General features: G+C 43.4%; 1 protein-coding gene across 3 annotated transcripts in view; it reads left to right on the forward strand.

Moving 5' to 3' along the window:
- Positions 1-18,722, forward strand: part of SMC1A (structural maintenance of chromosomes 1A) — a 46,610-nt gene extending 27,888 nt beyond the window's left edge. For 2 of the 3 annotated variants that reach the window (XM_007530844.3, XM_060183513.1), the window contains 10 exons: positions 978-1,119; positions 10,367-10,512; positions 10,606-10,759; positions 11,813-11,923; positions 12,799-12,955; positions 13,254-13,408; positions 13,543-13,694; positions 14,728-14,797; positions 15,087-15,197; positions 15,644-18,722. In XM_007530844.3, coding sequence (XP_007530906.1) covers positions 978-1,119; positions 10,367-10,512; positions 10,606-10,759; positions 11,813-11,923; positions 12,799-12,955; positions 13,254-13,408; positions 13,543-13,694; positions 14,728-14,797; positions 15,087-15,197; positions 15,644-15,727 — 1,282 coding nt within the window. In that variant the 3' untranslated portion in view covers positions 15,728-18,722. Of the gene's footprint in view, positions 1-977; positions 1,120-10,366; positions 10,513-10,605; positions 10,760-11,812; positions 11,924-12,798; positions 12,956-13,253; positions 13,409-13,542; positions 13,695-14,698; positions 14,798-15,086; positions 15,198-15,643 lie in introns of all 3 variants that reach the window. The other variant, XM_060183512.1, reaches the window with a different exon arrangement.
- The last annotated feature ends 706 nt before the right edge of the window (positions 18,723-19,428 follow it).

Consider the following 19,428-nt stretch of genomic DNA (forward strand, 5'->3'; position numbering starts at 1 on the left):
CAGGTCTAGGCCCATCATGTCTGTGAGAATCCCAGGACTCCTTGACTAGAGCCCCAGGTGATGGGGTGTCCTAGTAGTGACTAAAGAGTCATCATTAGAATATGTCAGTCTCGGGAGTCGGGCGGTAGCGCAGCAGGTTAAGCGCATGTGGCACAGAATGCAAGGACTGGTGTAAGGATCCCGGTTCGAGCCCCAGGCTCCCCACTGCAGGGGAGTCGCTTCACAGGCGGTGAAGCAGATCTGCAGGTGTCTATCTTTCTCTTCCCCCTCTGTCTTCCCCTCCTGTCTCCATTTCTCTCTGTCCTATCTCACAATGACGACATCAATAACAACAACAGTAGTAACTACAACAACAATAAAAAGACAAGGGCAACAAAAGGGAAAATAAATAAATAAAAAATTAAAAAAAAAAGAATATGCCAGACTGTTGCCCTTATTCAGCTTTTGTAGTCCTTACATTGTCTGACATGGTTAGCTTTGGAGTGATTGGGGGACGTGTAATAGGAGGTAGGTGAGGAGGTTATCTAGGTCTAAATAGAGACTAATTCATCAGGTACTTTATGATGTTGCTTTAGGTCTTTCTACTTGCTTGCTACATTTATCGACTCACTGCAAACTATTGTGCCCTTTTGCTTTAAAGTATATGTTTTTCCCTAATATATGGATACGTGTACATATGCCCTAGCTCATGGGCCTTGGTCTATATCTAGGTTTTGAGGTTTGTTAAGAAGTGTATCACCCAAAATGGAATTAAGGAGTCCTATGAGCTAGGAAAGGTCTCACCACAGTAATGAAGCTTAAGAGTTGACATTCCACATCTGACCTCTCAAGATACTGGATTGGGATCAGCAGATGCAGTATCAGTGGGTATGACTTGACAGAAGCATGCAGGAAAGTGAGCCATACCCTCGGACAGTTTTATATGGACTCAGCCAAGCCAGTTAGTCTCCTGGACTTATTCTCCTTTCTCTTCACAGATTGGAGTTTGAGAATCAGAAGACTCGCTTGGGTATCCAGCTGGATTTTGAAAAGAACCAACTGAAGGAGGACCAGGATAAAGTACATATGTGGGAGCAGACAGTGAAAAAGGATGAAAATGAGATAGAAAAGCTTAAGAAGGTAAGGAAGGAGAAAATGCAAAGACAAGTCTTAAAACCTGGGAGGAAAAATTGGAAGCAGTGTGACCAGATAATAACCATAATTCTCATCAAAATAAGGGAAGTATAAGTGTGACAGAAAATGAGCAAGTGGAACACACAATTCAAGAAGACATCCAGACAGCCATAAACACACAAATGTAAATATAACATTCCGATGTAATAATTTTTCTATGACATTATTCAAGATTTTTTAAAGATAATGCTTAATACTTGGCCATGGTGCTTAAGTCCAGTATTCTTATGTCACGTGGCCATATCTGCTTAGGGTGTTTGAATACACATATCCCTCCTTCTAACTCAGTAAGTTTTAAGAAGATCCAAAAATGTTGGCATAGTTATGGTCACAAAAGTTGGTATTTATTATAGTCACTATTGCTCCATATTGAAAAATTATAATGCTCCCCAAGGATTAGAAAATTAGGCTATGCATACAAGTCTTTGTGCATTTTAGTGGTCCTCAGATTTTAGTAACACACTCACCCTTTAAAAAGGCAATATCTGGGAGTCGGGCATTAGCGCAGTGGGTTAAGCGCACGTGGCGCTAAGTGCAATGACCCGCTTAAGGATCCCGGTCTGAGCCCCCGGCTCCCCACCTGCAGGGGAGTCACTTCACAGGTGGTGAAGTAGGTCTGCAGGTGTCTATCTTTCTCTCCCCCCCATCTTCCCCTCCTCTCTCCATTTCTCTCTGTTCTAACAAAGACATCAACTATAACAACAACAACAACAAAAACAATGGCAACAAAAGAGAAAATAAATAAATATAAAGAAATTTTTTTTAAAAAAGGCAATATCCAAAATCTCCATTATTAGTTATCATTGATATTGCTTATATACAGGTATTTATACTTGGACCACTTAGCCAAAAAGCCAAGACAAAGTAGTAAACTAAATTTTATAGTTAACCACTTTAATTCAGCACAGCAGATTATGGTGTTTTGTTGAAACCGAGTGTCTTTTCATAATTTTCTTGTGTTGCCAATTTGTCTCATCTTTGAGTCAAACACACATGTGTCACCAGGTATTGTCTGAAGATTCATTTTTCTTACACCCATTCTCTTTGTTTTGATAGCGATTTTGTTTTACTAGTGATTAAATATTTATTACAAAATTATAATGGGTATAATTCCACACTGTTCCCATCAACAGAGTTCTGTATCCCCATTCCCTCCATTGGAAGCTACAGCAGTTTTCCCAACGTTGGGGATAATGGGTCAACTACTATTTCCACAACTATCTGTCTATATTTGTATATATTTGTCCATTCTTTTCCAAGGTCCTGTCTTCATTTTCCTTTCCAAGTCACACCTACACCTGTTACTACTTCCAAATGTCCTTTCTTTTTTCCTTCTCTTTCTCTCAGTCTTGATGGAATTGGAGTTCAGAACACTCTGGTCATCTTCCTCTAACATTTCTCCCCCTCTGGGGGTATGGACCAGAATTCTTTATGGGATGCAGAAGGTGGGAGTTCTAGCTCTGTAGTAGCTTCTCCACTGGACATGGACTTTGGCAGGTCAATCCATACCCCCCCAGTCTGTTTCTATCTTTCCCTAGTGGGGTAGGGCTCTGGAGAGGTGAGGTTCCAGGACACATTGGTGAGGTCGTCTGCCCAGGGAAGTCAGGATGGAATCATGATAGCATCTGCAACTGGATGGCTTAAATGTAGTAGGATACCAAGTAGGACAATTTATTTAATAAGCAGGAACCAAAAAGTAAGAATAGAACAGATGGGAATAAGGGTCTTAGGGTGGAAAGAAGTCAGGAAGTCTATTTTAGGTATCTTCCTAGGGGCCTATAACTTTAATAATTCTTGCTTGAGCTTGATAGCTAACCTGCAGGTGAACTGTTGTCTGGGAAGATGTTGTCAGAGTTGAGAATAGGGCTACAAAGTTGAATTAGGGCAGAGAGTAGCTTCCAAACTTGAAGAAAGTATATAATACAGTTAACTGTTTACGCCATCAATCTGATCCAGGGCATATTTAGCATAGAGCCTATGTAACCTCTGGGCTCACAGTACATGGCCACATCTGGGAACATTGCAGGCTGCACTCATTTCAGGACCAGTGCTCCTCAAATGGCAGGGTAGGATGACCCAGCCTTCCTTCGGAGGCTACATTTTAGGGAGGACAAGTTCCTGCAGTGGGCTTATGCTGACTTTCTTGATGAAAGTGACCAGTGAGGTTGGAGAGAGGGATCTATTAGATGTCTAGGCCTTTTATATCTGTGGGAATCCAAGGATTACCTAACTAAGGCCCCAGATGATGGCCCTATACCCATTCTCCTTAAACTTCTGTGAAATTTGTTCCCTCCTGAGGTGATTTGTATTTCATTTAGTTTGAATGCATTATTTGATTTTTATGCCTGCCTGCATTGTTATGGTTTGTGTAGATTTTTTTCCATTAAATCATCATGATTGAAGAAGTCCTTTGGTGTCACTAGGATCTTAACTCACAGTCCTAGGTGAACATATAGATGATTCAGAGTCATGCATTTCTATGTCTTTGTGACTTTTTCTTTTTAAATTGTTTCTAAGGGTCTTTTTTATTTTAATTTTTATTAGTGATTTAATAATGATTTACAAAATTACAAAATTACAGATTTTACTAGATTTCTGTGGCCCCATCCACTTCTAGGGGAAACAATAGTAGTTCTACCAAAGTAACAGATCTATCACTTTATTTATCTATCTATTTAATCTATCTATCTATCTATCTATCTATCTAATCTATCATTTGTAGATGTATTTTTGCCCATTTTTATTCACTTCTATGTTCTGCCTTCACTTCCTTTCTAAATTATACCTATGCCTATTACTACTTTCAAGTGTCCTTCCTTTTTCCTCATCTCAGAGAAGTGAAACACTGCATGACTTCCTCTGTTTTCCAGATTCGCTTCTAAGGGTCTTTAAAAAATTATTAATGATTTAATATTGATTCACAAAATTATAAGATAACAGGGGTATAATTCCACATCTTTCCCATCAACAGAACATTCCTTCCACTGGAAACTGCATTAGCTCTCCCAAGGTCACAGATATGGGTTGACTATATATAGTTGTATTTTATTTTATTTTATTTTATTTTTGCCTTCAGGGATATCACTGGGGTTCGGTGCTTGGACTATGAATCCACTGCTCCTGGTGGCCATTTTTTTCCATTTTTGTTGTTGGATAGGACAGAGAAAAATTGAGAGAGGAGGGACAGAGAAAGATACCTGCAGACCTGCTTCACTGCTTGTGAAGTGACCCCTCCCTACTGCAGATGGAGAGCTGGGGGCTTAAACAAGGATCCTTGCGCCGGTCCTTGCCCTTTGTACTATGCACTTAACCTGGTGCTCTACTGCCTAGCCCCCACTAGATCTAGATCTAGATCTAGAGATAGATATATTCGCCCATTTTTTTGTATGGCCCTGCCTTCTAAGTCATGCCCACTCATTCTGAGTATCCTTCCTTTCCCCCACCACCTCTCTTCTCTCTTTGGGTCCTGATGGAATTGGAGTTCAGAACACTGTGGTCCTCTTCCTGTATCATGTACCCTCTGGAAGTATAGACCAAAATTGTTTTTGAGGTACAGTAAGTGGAAGGTCTGGCTTATGTAATTGCTTCTCTGCTGGACATGGGCATTGGCAGGTCACTCCATACCCCCAGCCTGTTTCTGTCTTTCCCTAGTAGGGTAGGTCTCTGGACAGTTAAGGTTCTAGGACATGTTGATGAGGTCATCTGGCGAGGGAGTCCAGAATGAAATTGTAGTAGCATCCACATCTTCGTGGCTGAAATGCAGTAAACCATGAAGCAGGACAAAATAGTTAATGGACAGGAACAATAAAGTAGGAATAGAGCCGATGGGAATAGGGATTTTAGGGTCGATAGAAGCTACAAAGTCTATTTTAGATATGTTCCTAGGGGCCCATGACTGTAGTGATTTTTTTTTTTTAGCTTTTTTTAAAAATTTTTTTCATTTATTTTTCCTTTTGTTACCCTTAATTTTTTATTGTTGTTGTAGTTATTATTATTGTTGTTATTGATGTCATCTTTGTTAGAAAGGACAGAGAATGGAGAGAGGAGGGGAAGACAAGGGGGAAAGAAAGATAGACGCCTGCAGGCCTGCTTCACCACCTGTGAAGTGACTCTCCTGCAGGTGGGGAGCTGGGGGCTTGAGCCTGGATCCTTACATTGGTCCTTGTGCTTAGGGCCACTGTGCTACCGCCCGACTCCCCTTTTTTGTTTTATTTCATTTTAGCTTTTTTTTTTTTTTATTTAAGAAAGGATTAATTAACAGAACCATAAGGTAGGAGGGGTACAACTCCACACAATTCCCACCACCCAATCTCCATAACCCACCCCCTCCCCTGATAGCTTTCCCATTCTCTATCCCTCTGAGAGCATGGACCCAGGGTCATTGAGGGTTGCAGAAGGTAGAAGGTCTGGCTTCTGTAATTGCTTCCCCGCTGAACATGGGCGTTGACTGGTCGGTCCATACTCCCAGTCTGCCTCTCTCTTTCCCTAGTAGGGTGTGTCTCTGGAGAAGCTGAGCTCCAGGACACATTGGTGGGGTCTTCAATCCAGGGAAGCCTGGCCAGCATCCTGGTGGCATCTGGAACCTGGTGATTGAAAAGAGAGTTAACATACGAAGCCAGACAAATTGTTGAGCAATCATGGACCCAAAGCTTGGAATAGTGGAGAGGAAGTGATAGGGGGGTACTCACTGCAAACTCTAGTGTACTTCTGCGTTCAGGTATATATTTTGCAGTAGTTTATGGATACGTGTGAACATAAGCTCTCTATCACAGAAACTGGTGTATATCTAGGTTATGGGACTTTGTTAGAAAGTGAACCACCTGAGATGAAATTAGAGTGTACTATAAAAGGAAAGGTCTCACCCGAGTAATGAAGCTGAAGGGTTGTCATTCCACTCATGAAGTCTCTGGACACAGTCTGAGGTGAAGCATGTTGAGGTGGCAATTGTTGCGTTGTCATTTTAGCTTTTTTAAATTTTTATTTATAAAATGGAAATGTTGACAAGACTGTAGGATAGGAGGGCTACAATTCCCACCCCCTGAACTTTGTATCCAATCTTCTCCCTTGATAGCTTTCCTATTCTTTATCCCTGTGGGACTCTGGACCCAGGATCATTATGGGGTGCAGAAGGTGGGAGGTCTGGCTTCTGTAATTGCTTCCCAGCTGAAAATGGACGTTGACAGGTTGATCCATACTCCCAGCCTGTCTCTCTCTTTCCCTAGTCCGGAAGGGCTCTGGGGAGGCAGGGCTCCAGGACATATTGGTGGGGTCATCTGCCCAGGCATGTCAGGTTGGTGTCACGGTATCAATCTGGAACCTGGTGGCTGAAAAAGAGTTACGATATAAATTGTTGACTAATCATGAACATAATGGCAAGAATATTGCAGATGAAGATTTGGGGTCTCCATTTTGAAAAAAAAAGCTATCTGTTTTAGGTATATTCCAAGGAGCCCATGACTTTACTAGTTTTTGCCTGAGCCTGACAGCTAATATGCAGGTAGACCCAAGTTATTGTCTGGGCAGATGGTATCATAGTTGGAAGAAGGACTAGAAAGCTGGATCAGGGAAGAGAGTAGCTTCCAAATATGGGGAAAGTATATAAATATTGTTAACTGTAAACCCCATCAATTTGATCAAGGGCCCATATTCAACACAGGAACCTCTGCATCCCTGTAGATCTGAGCTCACATTCTGTGGTCATGGCTGGGAACATTCCAGGCTGCACTAATTTCAGGGCCCATCTTCCTTGGGTAGTAGGTAGAGTATGTTGTCCAACCTCCCTTTGGAGAATGGAAGAGCCCCTACCATTGTTGATCCACATTGAGGGCAAGGTCCTGTAGGGGCCCACAGAGCGGTCCATTATGTTGTTCCTGATGGAGATGATCAGTGACAGTGGTGAAAGGGATCTGTTACAGGTCTAGGCCCATCATGTCTGTGTAGGAATCCCAGGACTCCTTGACTAGAGCCCCGGGTGATGAGGTGTCCTGGTAATGGCTAAAGAGTCATCATTAAAGTATTCCTGTCTCTTGCCCTTACTCAGCTTTTGTAGTCCTTACTTTGTCTGACATGGTTAGCTTTGGAGTGATTGAGGGACGTGTAATAGGTAGGTGAGGAGTTTATTTAGGTCTACATAGAAACTGTTTTATTAGGTGATTTTTTGTTGTTGTTACAGGTGGACTGAAAATATTATCTAGAAGATGGTGTCAGAATTGAGAATAGGACTAGAAAGCTTCCATACTTGAAGAAAATAAATAAGTACTATAAACTACTTACCACATCAATCTGACCTGGGGCCCATATCTATTCATATTTAGCACAGGGGCCTGTATAACCTCAAGTCCCTGTCAGTCTGTGTTCGCATCCATGTTCATAGCTGGGAACATTCTAGGATGTACCCATTTTAGGACCAGGTTTCTTCAAGTGTCAGAGTAGGATGACCCAGCCTCCCTTCAGAGAGTGGAGCAGTCCTTACCATTGCTAGTTTATAGTGAGGGTACGGCCCTGAAGAAGCCTGCAAGAGGGCTTACGACGTACCTGATGTTGGTGACCAGTGATAGTGGAAAGGGGGATCTAGTAGAGGTCTAGGCCCATTGAATCAGTGGGAAATCCAAGGATTCCCTGACTGGGTCCCAGGTGTTGGGGTAGCCTGACAGTGACCAAGAAGGCCATCATTAAGTGAGTTAGTCTCTTGCCCATTTCCAGCTTTTGTAGGCCCTTTTCTACCTGACAAACTAAGGATCTTTTTAAATATATATAAAGGAAACACTGATAAAACCATAGGATAAGAGAGGTACAACTCTACACAGTTCCCACCACCAGAACTCCTTAACCATCCCCTCCCTTGATAGCTTTCCTATTCTTTAACCCTCTGGGAGTATGGATACAAGGTCATTGTGGGATGCAGAAGGTGGAAGGTCTGGCATCTGTAATTGCTTCCCCGCTGAACATGCACGTTGACAGGTCGATCCATACTCCCAGCCTGTCTCTCTCTTTCCCTAGTGGGGCGGGGTTCTGGGAAATCAGAGCTCCAGGACACATTGTTGGGGTTGTCTGTCCAGGGAAGTCTGGTTGACATCATGATACCTGGTGGCTGAAAAGAGAGTTAACATAGAAAGCCAAACAAGTTGTTGACTAATCATGAACCTAAAGGCTGGAGTAGTGCAGATGAAGAGTTGGGGTTGGGGGTCTCCGTTCTATAGGTTGCTAGTAGGCTAAGGGTCTTTTTAATTCTAATTTTTAAAAGATGGGAGAGAGCCAACCAGAGCATCACTCTAGCATATTGGCACTTGAACTTGGGCCCACAGACTTGCAAGATCTGTATTCTGTCATTACCTGTGCTGCTGTTGTTTTTGTTTTTGTTGTTATTATTATTATTTATTGACACACCAGAACACTGAGTGTTACCAGGTATAGGCCTGGGGCCCCAGGCATACAAGTCCATTGTTCTACTTGCTGAACAATCTCTTTGGATACTGAAATAATCTTATACTTAGTAAAAAGTTACAACAGTAGTATAAAAATGCACATGTACCTGTCATCAAAGCTAAGCACTCACTAGCATGTTGCCATTTTCCTTTTGTATTATCTATCACATATATATTATTTTTATAAGGCATATGAGACTAAATTGCAGATATGTCCCTTTTATGTGGCTTTAAGATCAAAATATTAACAAAACATTTTCTTGCTTAAAAATCAGAACATTGTAAATAAGACTACAGTCCCTTTTGAATGACCATTCTCAGTTCCAGCCCCAAGGAAACAGAGTTTCCCTGTGTAGGGGAAAGCCATTTAGTTTGTAGTCTTCTAGGGCTTGTAGCCATTCATTTAATCAATTACATAGCTACTCAAAAAATGTACAGTGTTGACATGGTTCTGTTTTATTAAACTTGATTTTTTTTTTTTACCATAGCAGTGTTCAGCTCTAGTTATGATAATGATGGTGTTGGGGACTGAATTTTGGACTTTGGACCCTCATGCATGAGAGTGCTGTCGACCTGCTGAAAACTTGTTATATTGCTCATGACAGTAGTTTATTTCCCCAAATTTTTCTTTCTCTTTTTTTCGTTTGATTTTGATAATATAGAGAGAAATTGAAAGGGAACGAGGAGAGAGGCGGGGGGGGGGGAGAATGAGAGGAGAGAGAGAGACTGAGACTCCTGTAGACAGACATGCTTCACCACTTGTGAAGTGTCCCTCCTGCGGGGCGGGGGGCGTCCTTGTGTTCTCAACCAGGTATGCCCCCGTCTACCCTCTCAGAATTTTTCTTTAATTTCTTCCTATTTAATTAATGAGAGCAACTAGTGTATCACCGGCGTATGTAATACTGAGGGTCAAACTTAGGGCTTCACACATATAAAGTCTATCACTGAGCCATCTCCCCAACCAGTAGTTTTGCTGTGGAACAGATGCTCAAATATAGTGTCAAGTCAGAATATGCCTCTTAAAATAGATTTATTTATCTACTTATGATACAGAGAGAACCAGAGCGTCACTCTGGTACACTGCAATGAAAGGGTTAAACTTGGGACTTCATGTTTATGAGTCCAGTGCTCTAGCCATTGTGCCACATCTCAGGCCAACAGAATATATATAATCACCACACCCCATCAGGGTAATTGTTGGGGCATGGTGTCTCTTTTGCTCCTGGTGGCTAGTTTTTCCTTTTTAGTGAATAAGACACAGAGAGATAGAGAGAGGGAGAAAGAAAAAGTGGAGCAGATACATCACATCACCACTCTACCTCTCCTGAAGTGTCCTGTGCAGACATTCCCATGTGATGGTGGTTGGGAAAGGAACCTGGGTCCTTGCATGTGTACACTACAGCGTGAGCTACCTTCCATGTCTCCATCTCAATGTAGTTTGAATTACAAATCAGTCTCAACTATCTAGTGCTATATATAATATTGAGATAAAATAGGCTAAAATGTCAATTGGTTATCTTTTGTTGGATTATAAGTGATTTTTTCCCCTTTGCTTTATACTTTTTCTGTAACGAACAACTTGTATAATAGGATGTGTGGGAATAGGCAGCCTAATAATTTAGAAGAAGAGAGACACTTGAGGGATGAGGGTTTAATGAAAGCAAAGCTCATTTAAGAGAGACTCCAATGAGCCATGTGGTATAAAGAGTGAGGGCAAGGTGAGATGGGGAATGTCTTTATCTCTTTTCCTGTTCCCCCACTGGGACTAGGAGGAGCAAAGACACATGAAGATCATAGATGAGACCATGGCCCAGCTACAGGACCTGAAGAATCAGCACCTGGCTAAGAAGTCAGAAGTGAATGACAAGAATCATGAGATGGAGGAGATTCGTAAGAAGCTAGGGGGTGCTAACAAGTAAGTGGAGGTTCAAGCCTGGGATTGGGGGAAGTAGGTAAAATGGGCAACCTGTCAGATTTGGGTCTCACCTAACTTCCTGGGTCTCCTTAGGGAAATGACCCATCTGCAGAAGGAGGTGACAGCCATTGAGACCAAACTTGAACAGAAGCGCAGTGACCGCCACAACCTGCTGCAGGCCTGCAAGATGCAGGACATCAAGTTGCCACTGTCTAAGGGCACAATGGATGATATTAGTCAGGAAGAGGTGAGTATTATGGTCTGGTGGTGGGAGTGATCTGTGAACAACACTCATCAGAGGTGGGTGGTGAAATTGGTAAGAGGAAGGAAGGAGGACAGTTGGGGGTTTGGGGTGGGTGGTACTAAAGGGATACAGAGGGAATGAGGAAGGATGTGGTCATGGAGGCAGATAAGATGGTGTGATGGAGAGGTTGACATCGTGGTACAATTGTTTATGTTAGATGATGGTGAGGGAGGTAAACCAGGAGATGAAAGCATTCAGTTAACTTTAGGGACTTCTGCTATGTTAGATGTAGTTGGGGATTAATCTTGGTAGTAGAAATTGAGGGATATTAATAAGATCAAGGAAAGACAAGTGGGGGGATCTGAAGGATGTAGTTGTAGGGAGGAAAGCTGGCCAGGAGAGGTTTGGATAAGAAACACCAGCAAAACAGAGGATACAAAGTTTAGTTATCAGAGAAGGACTCTAGCCAATAGAGAAGTCAAGACATTTTATCTACTTTAAAGTCAGGATTGGTAGTAAGGGGGTTAGGGAATTTTAACTGAAAGGAAGTTTGTAAATATCTTCAACCTGGATGTGTCTTGTCTTCCTCACTCTTCCCAAATAGCCTTTCAGTTTAATTCAGCAAAAATACTCTTTATTAGTGACTTAATAGTGATTTACATGAGTAATATACTAGGGGTCTTATAGTCAGTCACACCATTCCCACCGCCTAAGTAACAAAATATTTTGAAGACCAAAAAAATATGCCAGGTATCATGGCAGCATATGGCGTATCACCACTTAATCCTTTGTCCCACTTACAAACGTAGGAATATTAGATCTAATAATGTGACTTGCTCAGTTATTAGTCAGCAGTACAGCCCAATTTTCAGCATTCGTCTTTCTGCCTTCAAAGCCACTGCTCTTTTCTGCTTTCAAAGCTACTACTCTTTTCTGACATAAAGCAGTGAAAGCTGCAAAGGAAACTGAACGCTCCCCACTCCCACTCCCTCTTTGAAGAGTGCTCTCAGTCAGCCAGTCGATGGTTCCTTTAGACTCTCCCTCTTGCTGTTGCAGGGTAGCTCCCAGGGAGAGGACTCAGTGAGTGGTTCCCAACGAACATCGAACATTTATGCACGAGAAGCCCTCATTGAGATCGATTATGGTGACCTGTGTGAAGATCTAAAGGTGAGAACTAACTTGCCTAGGGAACAAGGGGTGATTGTGGACATCTTCCCAGTTGTCAGGAGAGAGAGAGAGAGAGTTAACCTATGGGTGAGAGATATGGGTAGAGAGGCTCTGGAGACCATATCTAGAAAAGTGAGAAAATGGATATGGATCAAGTTGTTATCTGAAGTCTTTGCCCAGTAAGCACACACAAATACAGGTATGTCTTCCACTCTCACCTTCAGTTGCCTCTGTTTCCATCCTTACCCTCAATTCCCAATTCACACCACATGTGCCCATGACTCGGCACGGACATACAGAGCATGGGCTCTCATACAGTGAATAGTTGACCATAGGTGTTCCTCTTTTTTTTTTAAATTTTTTATTTATAAAATGGAAATATTGACAAGACTACAGGATAAGCGGGGTACATTTCCACACAGTGCCCACCCCCCCCAGAACTCCATATGCAATCCCTTCCCTTGATAGCTTTCCTATTATTTATCCCCCTGGGAGCACGGACCCAGGATCATTGTGGGGTGCAGGAGGTGGAATGTCTGTCTATATAATTGCTTTCCCGCTGAACATGGGTGTTGGCAGGTCGATCCATACTCCCAGCCTGTCTCTCTTTCCCTAGTGGGGCAGGAATCTTGGTAGGCGGGGCTCTCAGACACATGGTGGGGCCTTGAGAGACAGTGTATGGGGAAGAGTTTGAAATGAAAAGTAGAGATGCTTGGGATCATTGCTATGGGCAGGACCTTGTAGGAGATGCTGAACTGGGGAAGAGAAAATCTGCCTTTTGTATGGGAATAGGCTGCTACCTACTTTGGCATCTCTGGAGGCCTGGGCATGGGTACTTTGGCCCTTCTTGATGTTGCTGGCCCTGGGGTTTACAGGATGCCCAGGCTGAGGAGGAGATCAAGCAGGAGATGAACACACTACAGCAGAAATTGAATGAGCAGCAGAGTGTGCTCCAGCGCATTGCTGCTCCCAACATGAAGGCCATGGAAAAGCTCGAAAGTGTCCGAGACAAGTTCCAGGAGACCTCAGATGGTAAGATGAAGACAGGAGTCTAGAGATATGTCAAGGGCCTGAATGAGCTGCTCCTGCTAGAGCCATCTTATTGGGATCTCCATCCATGCTTCTTCCTTTGCACTACATAATTACCCTACTAGATATAGAAGATTGTGGGCTTACCTTCCCTGGGCCCCTCCTCAGGTGTTCTCTCCCTCTGTGGGATGTCTTGTACTGTGCATTATTATTTGTAGATCATCTTTGCCAGAACACACTCCTTGGCTTTAGCATAGTCTAGGCTCTGAGGGAACACCTGTTTTTTTTCCCCTTGTGACAGAGTTTGAGGCCGCTCGAAAGCGAGCAAAGAAGGCAAAGCAGGCATTTGAACAGATCAAGAAGGAACGCTTTGACCGTTTCAATGCTTGTTTTGAATCGGTGGCCACCAACATTGATGAGATCTACAAAGCCCTGTCCCGTAACAGCAGTGCTCAGGTAGGCTGGAGCTTCTTTCCAAGTCAACCCCTACCACCTGCTGTCATCGTTCATATAGATTTCCTGTTCCTATTACCATGCAGACCTGAACCTCAATTCAGACCTAGATTCTGACCCATCTGCCTTTCTCCTAGGCATTCCTGGGCCCTGAGAACCCTGAAGAGCCCTACTTGGATGGCATCAATTACAATTGTGTTGCTCCTGGCAAACGCTTCCGGCCTATGGACAACTTGTCAGGCGGGGAGAAAACAGTGGCGGCTCTGGCCCTACTCTTTGCCATCCATAGGTAAGGCTGTGTCCCTCAGGGCAGTTGGCAGAGAAACTGAATTAGGTTGCTCTGGGGCACAAGGATACGTGGAGATAAATATTTTATGCAGGAATCTGAATTGCAGTTCTGTTTCCCAATCTATTACAGCAGATCTGGCCTTGATTTCCTGGACTTATCTTTCTCATTCACCCTCATTCATGCAGCATGTTCTCACTGGTTCCTGCATGTATTCAGTCCCACCACCAGGCTTTTGCTCATGTGGTTGCTGACTAATAAGCCCTTTCTGTGCAAATCCAGTTTGACAATCATCTCTTTATCTCATTCCTCTAGAAGGCCCACTTTGACCTATGTCCTGATCTTCCCTTCCTGAATGCCAGTAGTATTAGAATCTGACCCACATTTAGTGCTTGATTGTCCAGTAACATGCAGCATTTCTTGAAGGCTGCACTGTACCAGGGCCTGTTGGGTGACAGGTGTGCTAGGGATACAGATGAATCAAACATTCTCTGTCCTCGGGTCTTAGAGTCTTATAGAAACCAGGTATGGAAATACACAGTGGGTTTAGTGTCATAACTAGGTGAACTTGAGTGGTGTGGATACGCTTAAGGTGGACCCTAATCTGGGGTGGGCTGTGGGTGGCTGGAAAGACTTTCAAGGGAAGATAGCCCTTGAGCAGAAGATGCAATAGATTTAGCTATGGGGGCCAGCAAGCATTCCACATAGAGGTGGCATGCATAGAGATGTGATTGGAGTATGGAGTGGGTGGGATTGACCTTCGGCCAGAGCCTAGGACAACTTAAATTCCTATCTAGTCTGGAGATTCCAGAGAGGACCGTGTCTTCTGGTTCTACAAGATCCTGGATCTAGAACTGGATGCAGAGGAAGGTTCACGTGTTTACAGGGACTCAGGCAACATTACGACCTGGGTTTCTTAATTTCTGATGATATGGAGAGGAAAATTGTCTTGTGTGATGGACTCTGGGGCTGTGCCCCACCTTGATGGCCCTTCCCACCCTGATCAGTGTCAGCTCACTTACTGGTTCCCTCCCAGCTACAAGCCAGCCCCCTTCTTCGTCCTGGATGAGATTGATGCTGCCCTGGATAACACCAACATTGGCAAGGTGGGTGCAAGGAAAGTGGGGCCCGGGAGGGAGGCCCCCAGGTTGGGGCTGGGTTTCAGGGAACAACTACTGAGTGTGCCCTTGCTGTTCCTGCTGCCTGCTCTCTGTGCCCAGGAAGCTGAGCTCTGGGCCTTCCAGGCCATGCGAGTTGCTATCCTTTCATCTTTTCTCGCCTCCACCCACCACCCCCTAGACTACCTGTCCCTCCTTTGTCTCTGGTTCTAACTGGAACATGCAAAGGAGTGTTAGGGTTTCAGCCCTTCTGAGTGCTTGGCGGCCCCTCCTACAGGTGGCAAATTACATCAAGGAGCAGTCGACTTGCAACTTCCAGGCCATTGTCATATCTCTCAAGGAGGAGTTCTACACCAAGGCTGAGAGCCTCATTGGAGTCTACCCTGAGGTAGGGCAGGCCTGGTTCAGGAGCCAGCCCCATTTCCTGTCTGATACCCCAGGGCAGGAAGGGAAGGCTGCAGTGAAGAGGGGAATGGGGTGGGGGAGCATAGGGTCATAGGGTCTCAGGTCCTGAATGACCATCTGGACTATTAGAGCCCTGCCCTGGAGTCTTAGCCAGTCCAGCTGAGCAGTGCTATTGCATTTGGGGGACAAGTAGAAAGGTCAGGCAGACACGAGAAAGTAGGGAAAAGGAGAATAAAGAGATAAGCAGGGAGAAAAGGCACACGGGACTAAGCACAACCTCTCACTCAGAGAGAACAGTTGCCTGGGCTTTGGGTAGGTATGTAGGGAGGAGGGTTTGAGGAACCCCCCAACACCCCTGACCTGGGGTGCTAGACCCCTCTTAATTCTCTCCTTACAATTTTATTTTTCTTTTTCTCCCTCCTCCTTTAGCAAGGGGACTGTGTGATCAGCAAAGTCCTGACCTTCGACCTCACCAAGTACCCAGATGCCAACCCCAACCCCAATGAGCAGTAGCAGTAGTTTTCCCCTCCTGCCCTGTCTGGATCCTTAAACTACCCCTCTCCCAGTCTCTGGATATTTGACTCCCAGCCTTCCCCGTCTCCTATCCCTGTTTGGTATACTAATGGAATTTAGGCACTGCTTATCAAGCATGAAGAGGAACAGAAGTGATGTTAGATCTGGAGCAAAAAATCCTGAGCTACAGGGAGCATCCTGACTTCTGGAAGGTGCTGAGCTGAACTGAACTGAACAGGGCCATCTAACACCCTGCTACACCCCCTCCCCCACCTTTAACCTCTCCCCCATCTTCCATAATCATGGGTCCCTTTGGGTCCCCTTGCATTTTGCTTGTGTGTGGGTATGTATGTGTGTATATGTGTGTGTGCGTGTGTTTGAAAAGTAATAAAGATATTGGAGACCCATTTTAGAAGGAACCTAGGTGAATTTGATTCCAAGAGAGTATAGTATGACAATTCCCCCACAGCTGGGCAAAGGTATTCAGGATTTCATAGGAGGCAGACAGTCATGTAAAATCACCCTCATTTACTCATTTATGTACTCATCAAATATACTGAACACCCTGCATTTTTCAGTCAGTGCTAGAAATATAAAACAGAATCAGTCATGATCGCTGGCCTCCTAAGTAGATTCAGTATGGGTTGTGATTAGCTGAATGCCATATGTATAGATACTTTGAATTTGAGAAGATTACCTCTAGGCTTCCTGGAGAAGGTCACATTTGAGCTGAACCATAACAAATTAGTAGGATTTGGTTGGGCACTAGGAGCAGAAACTGGGCTCTAGGAACAGGCAGTTGTGGGATTGAGATCCATTCTTACCACTTACTAGCATTTGACATTGGGCAAGTTATTTGACCTTTCTGTGCCTCGGTTTCCTCATCTACAAAAATGGGGCTAATAATACTACCTACCTCATAGGATTTAATGATGTCAAACTCCTCACTGGCAGCCTTATCCCTGCTCAGAACCCAATAGGGACCTACTGCATGGAATATAAGCCTTCTCCTACCTGGACCCCCTAAGGAATTCCCAACCAGGGAGATGCAGAATGCCTTGGTTATTGGGAAAGTTCCAGTGCTCTTAATGGGATTTGCCTATTAACTGGAAGAACTTCTCACCAACCCCACATAGTAGCCAAATGCCTGGGCACCAAGCTGGGTTGTGAGAAAGTAAAGGAGCAGTAGCTTGGGCCACATCTCAGGCAAATGCATGTAACATTCTTTTTGGGAACTCGCTGTATTAGCTGCAGGGGCCATGCAAACCCTGCTGCTATGAAGTCAATCTTTGCTTTTTCACATACACTCTCAGGATTTTACTCAATCCCAAGGTATATACTGCACAAGAATGACACTCTTTTTAAGAAATTGATTGTTAAAAATGAACTAACTTCATTTTGATTACCCTTCTCCTACCCACTCCTAATTGTGTTACATTGTACACACCTAGACCAAGTCACGAGCTTATTGAAAATACTGTATAGTTTTAGTGCAGACAGTATATGGAATCATCTGCAATTTGCTGTCAACAATATTTTGAAGACCTATGCATGTTGGTAGATTAGATTCACTCTTGTAATTGCTATGTACACTTCCATCATAGGATTCTACTACATTTTATTTACATATTTCTCTTGTGACAGACAGTAAGTCTTTTCAGTTTTTGCTATGACAAAATACAGGAACACTGTGTGTGTGCATGAGTATAAGTTTACGTAGGGTTAATTTCTAGAAGTTGAATTCGAGTCAGGATATTCTCTTTCTGCATGTAATATGTATATGTATACTAATAGATACTTCCAACTTGCTCTCCTGTACTACTATTTTTTTCCGAGGTTCTTAAGTCTTAACATTATTTCTGTTTTAGTTTCAGTCAAACTAATGACACCTGTGAATCCACAGGTTTGATGCACTAATTATGTATTTTTCTAATACATAGTAAAAAGGCATAACTTTCAAAACGAGAAATTTTGTCCATATGTAACCAAAGATGTAACATACCACAGTGGTATGTGTGCTATAGTTTAAGAAATGCTGGTATATACAGAAAAGCACAATTGGGGGTCACCCTGGTCCAAACCATGTCTGTAGTAATTTGAACTCTTTACTTCACCTCTCAGAAACTCAATTTCCTTACGTAGAAAAGGAGACAGTATACATCCACCTGTGGTGTCATATTTGTTGCATAGATCATAACAGCTCTTTAAAGGCAGTGGCTACTTTTCTTCACACTTATAGATGAGGAAACTGAGTTCCAGGAAGGTTAAGTGACCCAGCTACTAGATGATAACAAGGTTTGAATCCAGACTCTGATTCAGTCTTGTGCTTTCTCCACTGTGAAGGAGTGGTTATCAGCCTTGCTTTTGCACCAGCGAATCACTTGTGAAATCTTTTGTCTTTCCTTCTTAGACATCAAAGCAATATATACACAGATTAAGAGGAAAATAATACAGAAGGGCTTATAATGAAAAATAATTCCATGCTACACCCCAAGTCCAAAAAATATGGGGCTCCTTGTCCTGACCCTGGCCCTGCCCCTAGAAATGTAATTCAGTAGATATGGATAATAATCTGTATAACTCTTCCCTTCCGTACAGCCATTAGATACCTTGAACTCAGGCCTGGAGCTCAGGAACACGAGTGCTACAAAAGACTTTAAGTTCTGAAAATCCGAGGGGTAAGGTGATTTGCCCATGACCCTGTTGTTCAGTGGCAGAACCTAGACTTCAGTTTGTATCTCCTTTGTGTTTGCCTTTTGTTCCACACTGCCTGGTGTCAATTCAAGGCAACACATGCATAATGAAAGCTGTACTCGGGAGAGCAAGCACCATTGTGTTTGCATGAGCACGCTGGATTTGAATAGAATTTGCAGGGCTTGTCAGAGGACACTAGTTGTTTCCCTTATATTATCTTTATTTTTATTGGATAGAGACAGCCAGAAATTGAGAGGAATGAGGAGATCAGGAGAGAGACAGAAAGACACCTGCAGCCCTGCTTCACCACTCGTGAAGCTTTCCCTCTGCAGATGGGGAGAAGGGACTTGAACCTATGACTTTGTACACTGTAACATGTACGTTTAACCAGGTGCACCACCACCCATCCCCTCCCTCCATATTACAAACCACATAATACTGGTCTAGGAAGTCAAAGACTACTCCCCCAACAGTGTCTACTTTTAAGTGTACACCTGACTCAGAATCACACTATTCTGCACCAGAGGCACCAGTCAAATATCCTGCCTTTGAGTAGTGAGCTCACTGTCCAATGGGCCAGGAACTTCATAAAATAGCCATTGATCATACATATAAAATGATCAGTAGTGTGCTCTGACAGGAACGCCAAAGAAGGAGGGACATTTAGCTTAAGTAGAATCTCAGATAAGTCATCGTACCTGATTGTCTAGGAGGTGACACTTAAGCTGAGTCTTGAGAAGCTGGTAGAAACTAGCCAGTAGAAGAAGTAGAAATTCCCAGGTAGTGCAAACAGCATGCACAAAGACCTAAAGACATGAAATAGTAAAAACAGTTCAGAAGTTAAAGCATCAAGTTTGGGAGTGGGAGGTGGGTAGGTGGGGACTATGTTGATGGCAGTAAAACTGAAGCTAGAGAGGTCAGGAATCATTGGAAAAGGGTTGTAAGAGTTTGCCTACAGAGTTCAGAATTGCCTTGTGGGGCAGTAGTTCTGAAACACTATACACAAG

Source organism: Erinaceus europaeus, chromosome X (assembly GCF_950295315.1).
Source record: "Erinaceus europaeus chromosome X, mEriEur2.1, whole genome shotgun sequence".
NCBI lineage: Eukaryota > Metazoa > Chordata > Mammalia > Eulipotyphla > Erinaceidae > Erinaceus > Erinaceus europaeus.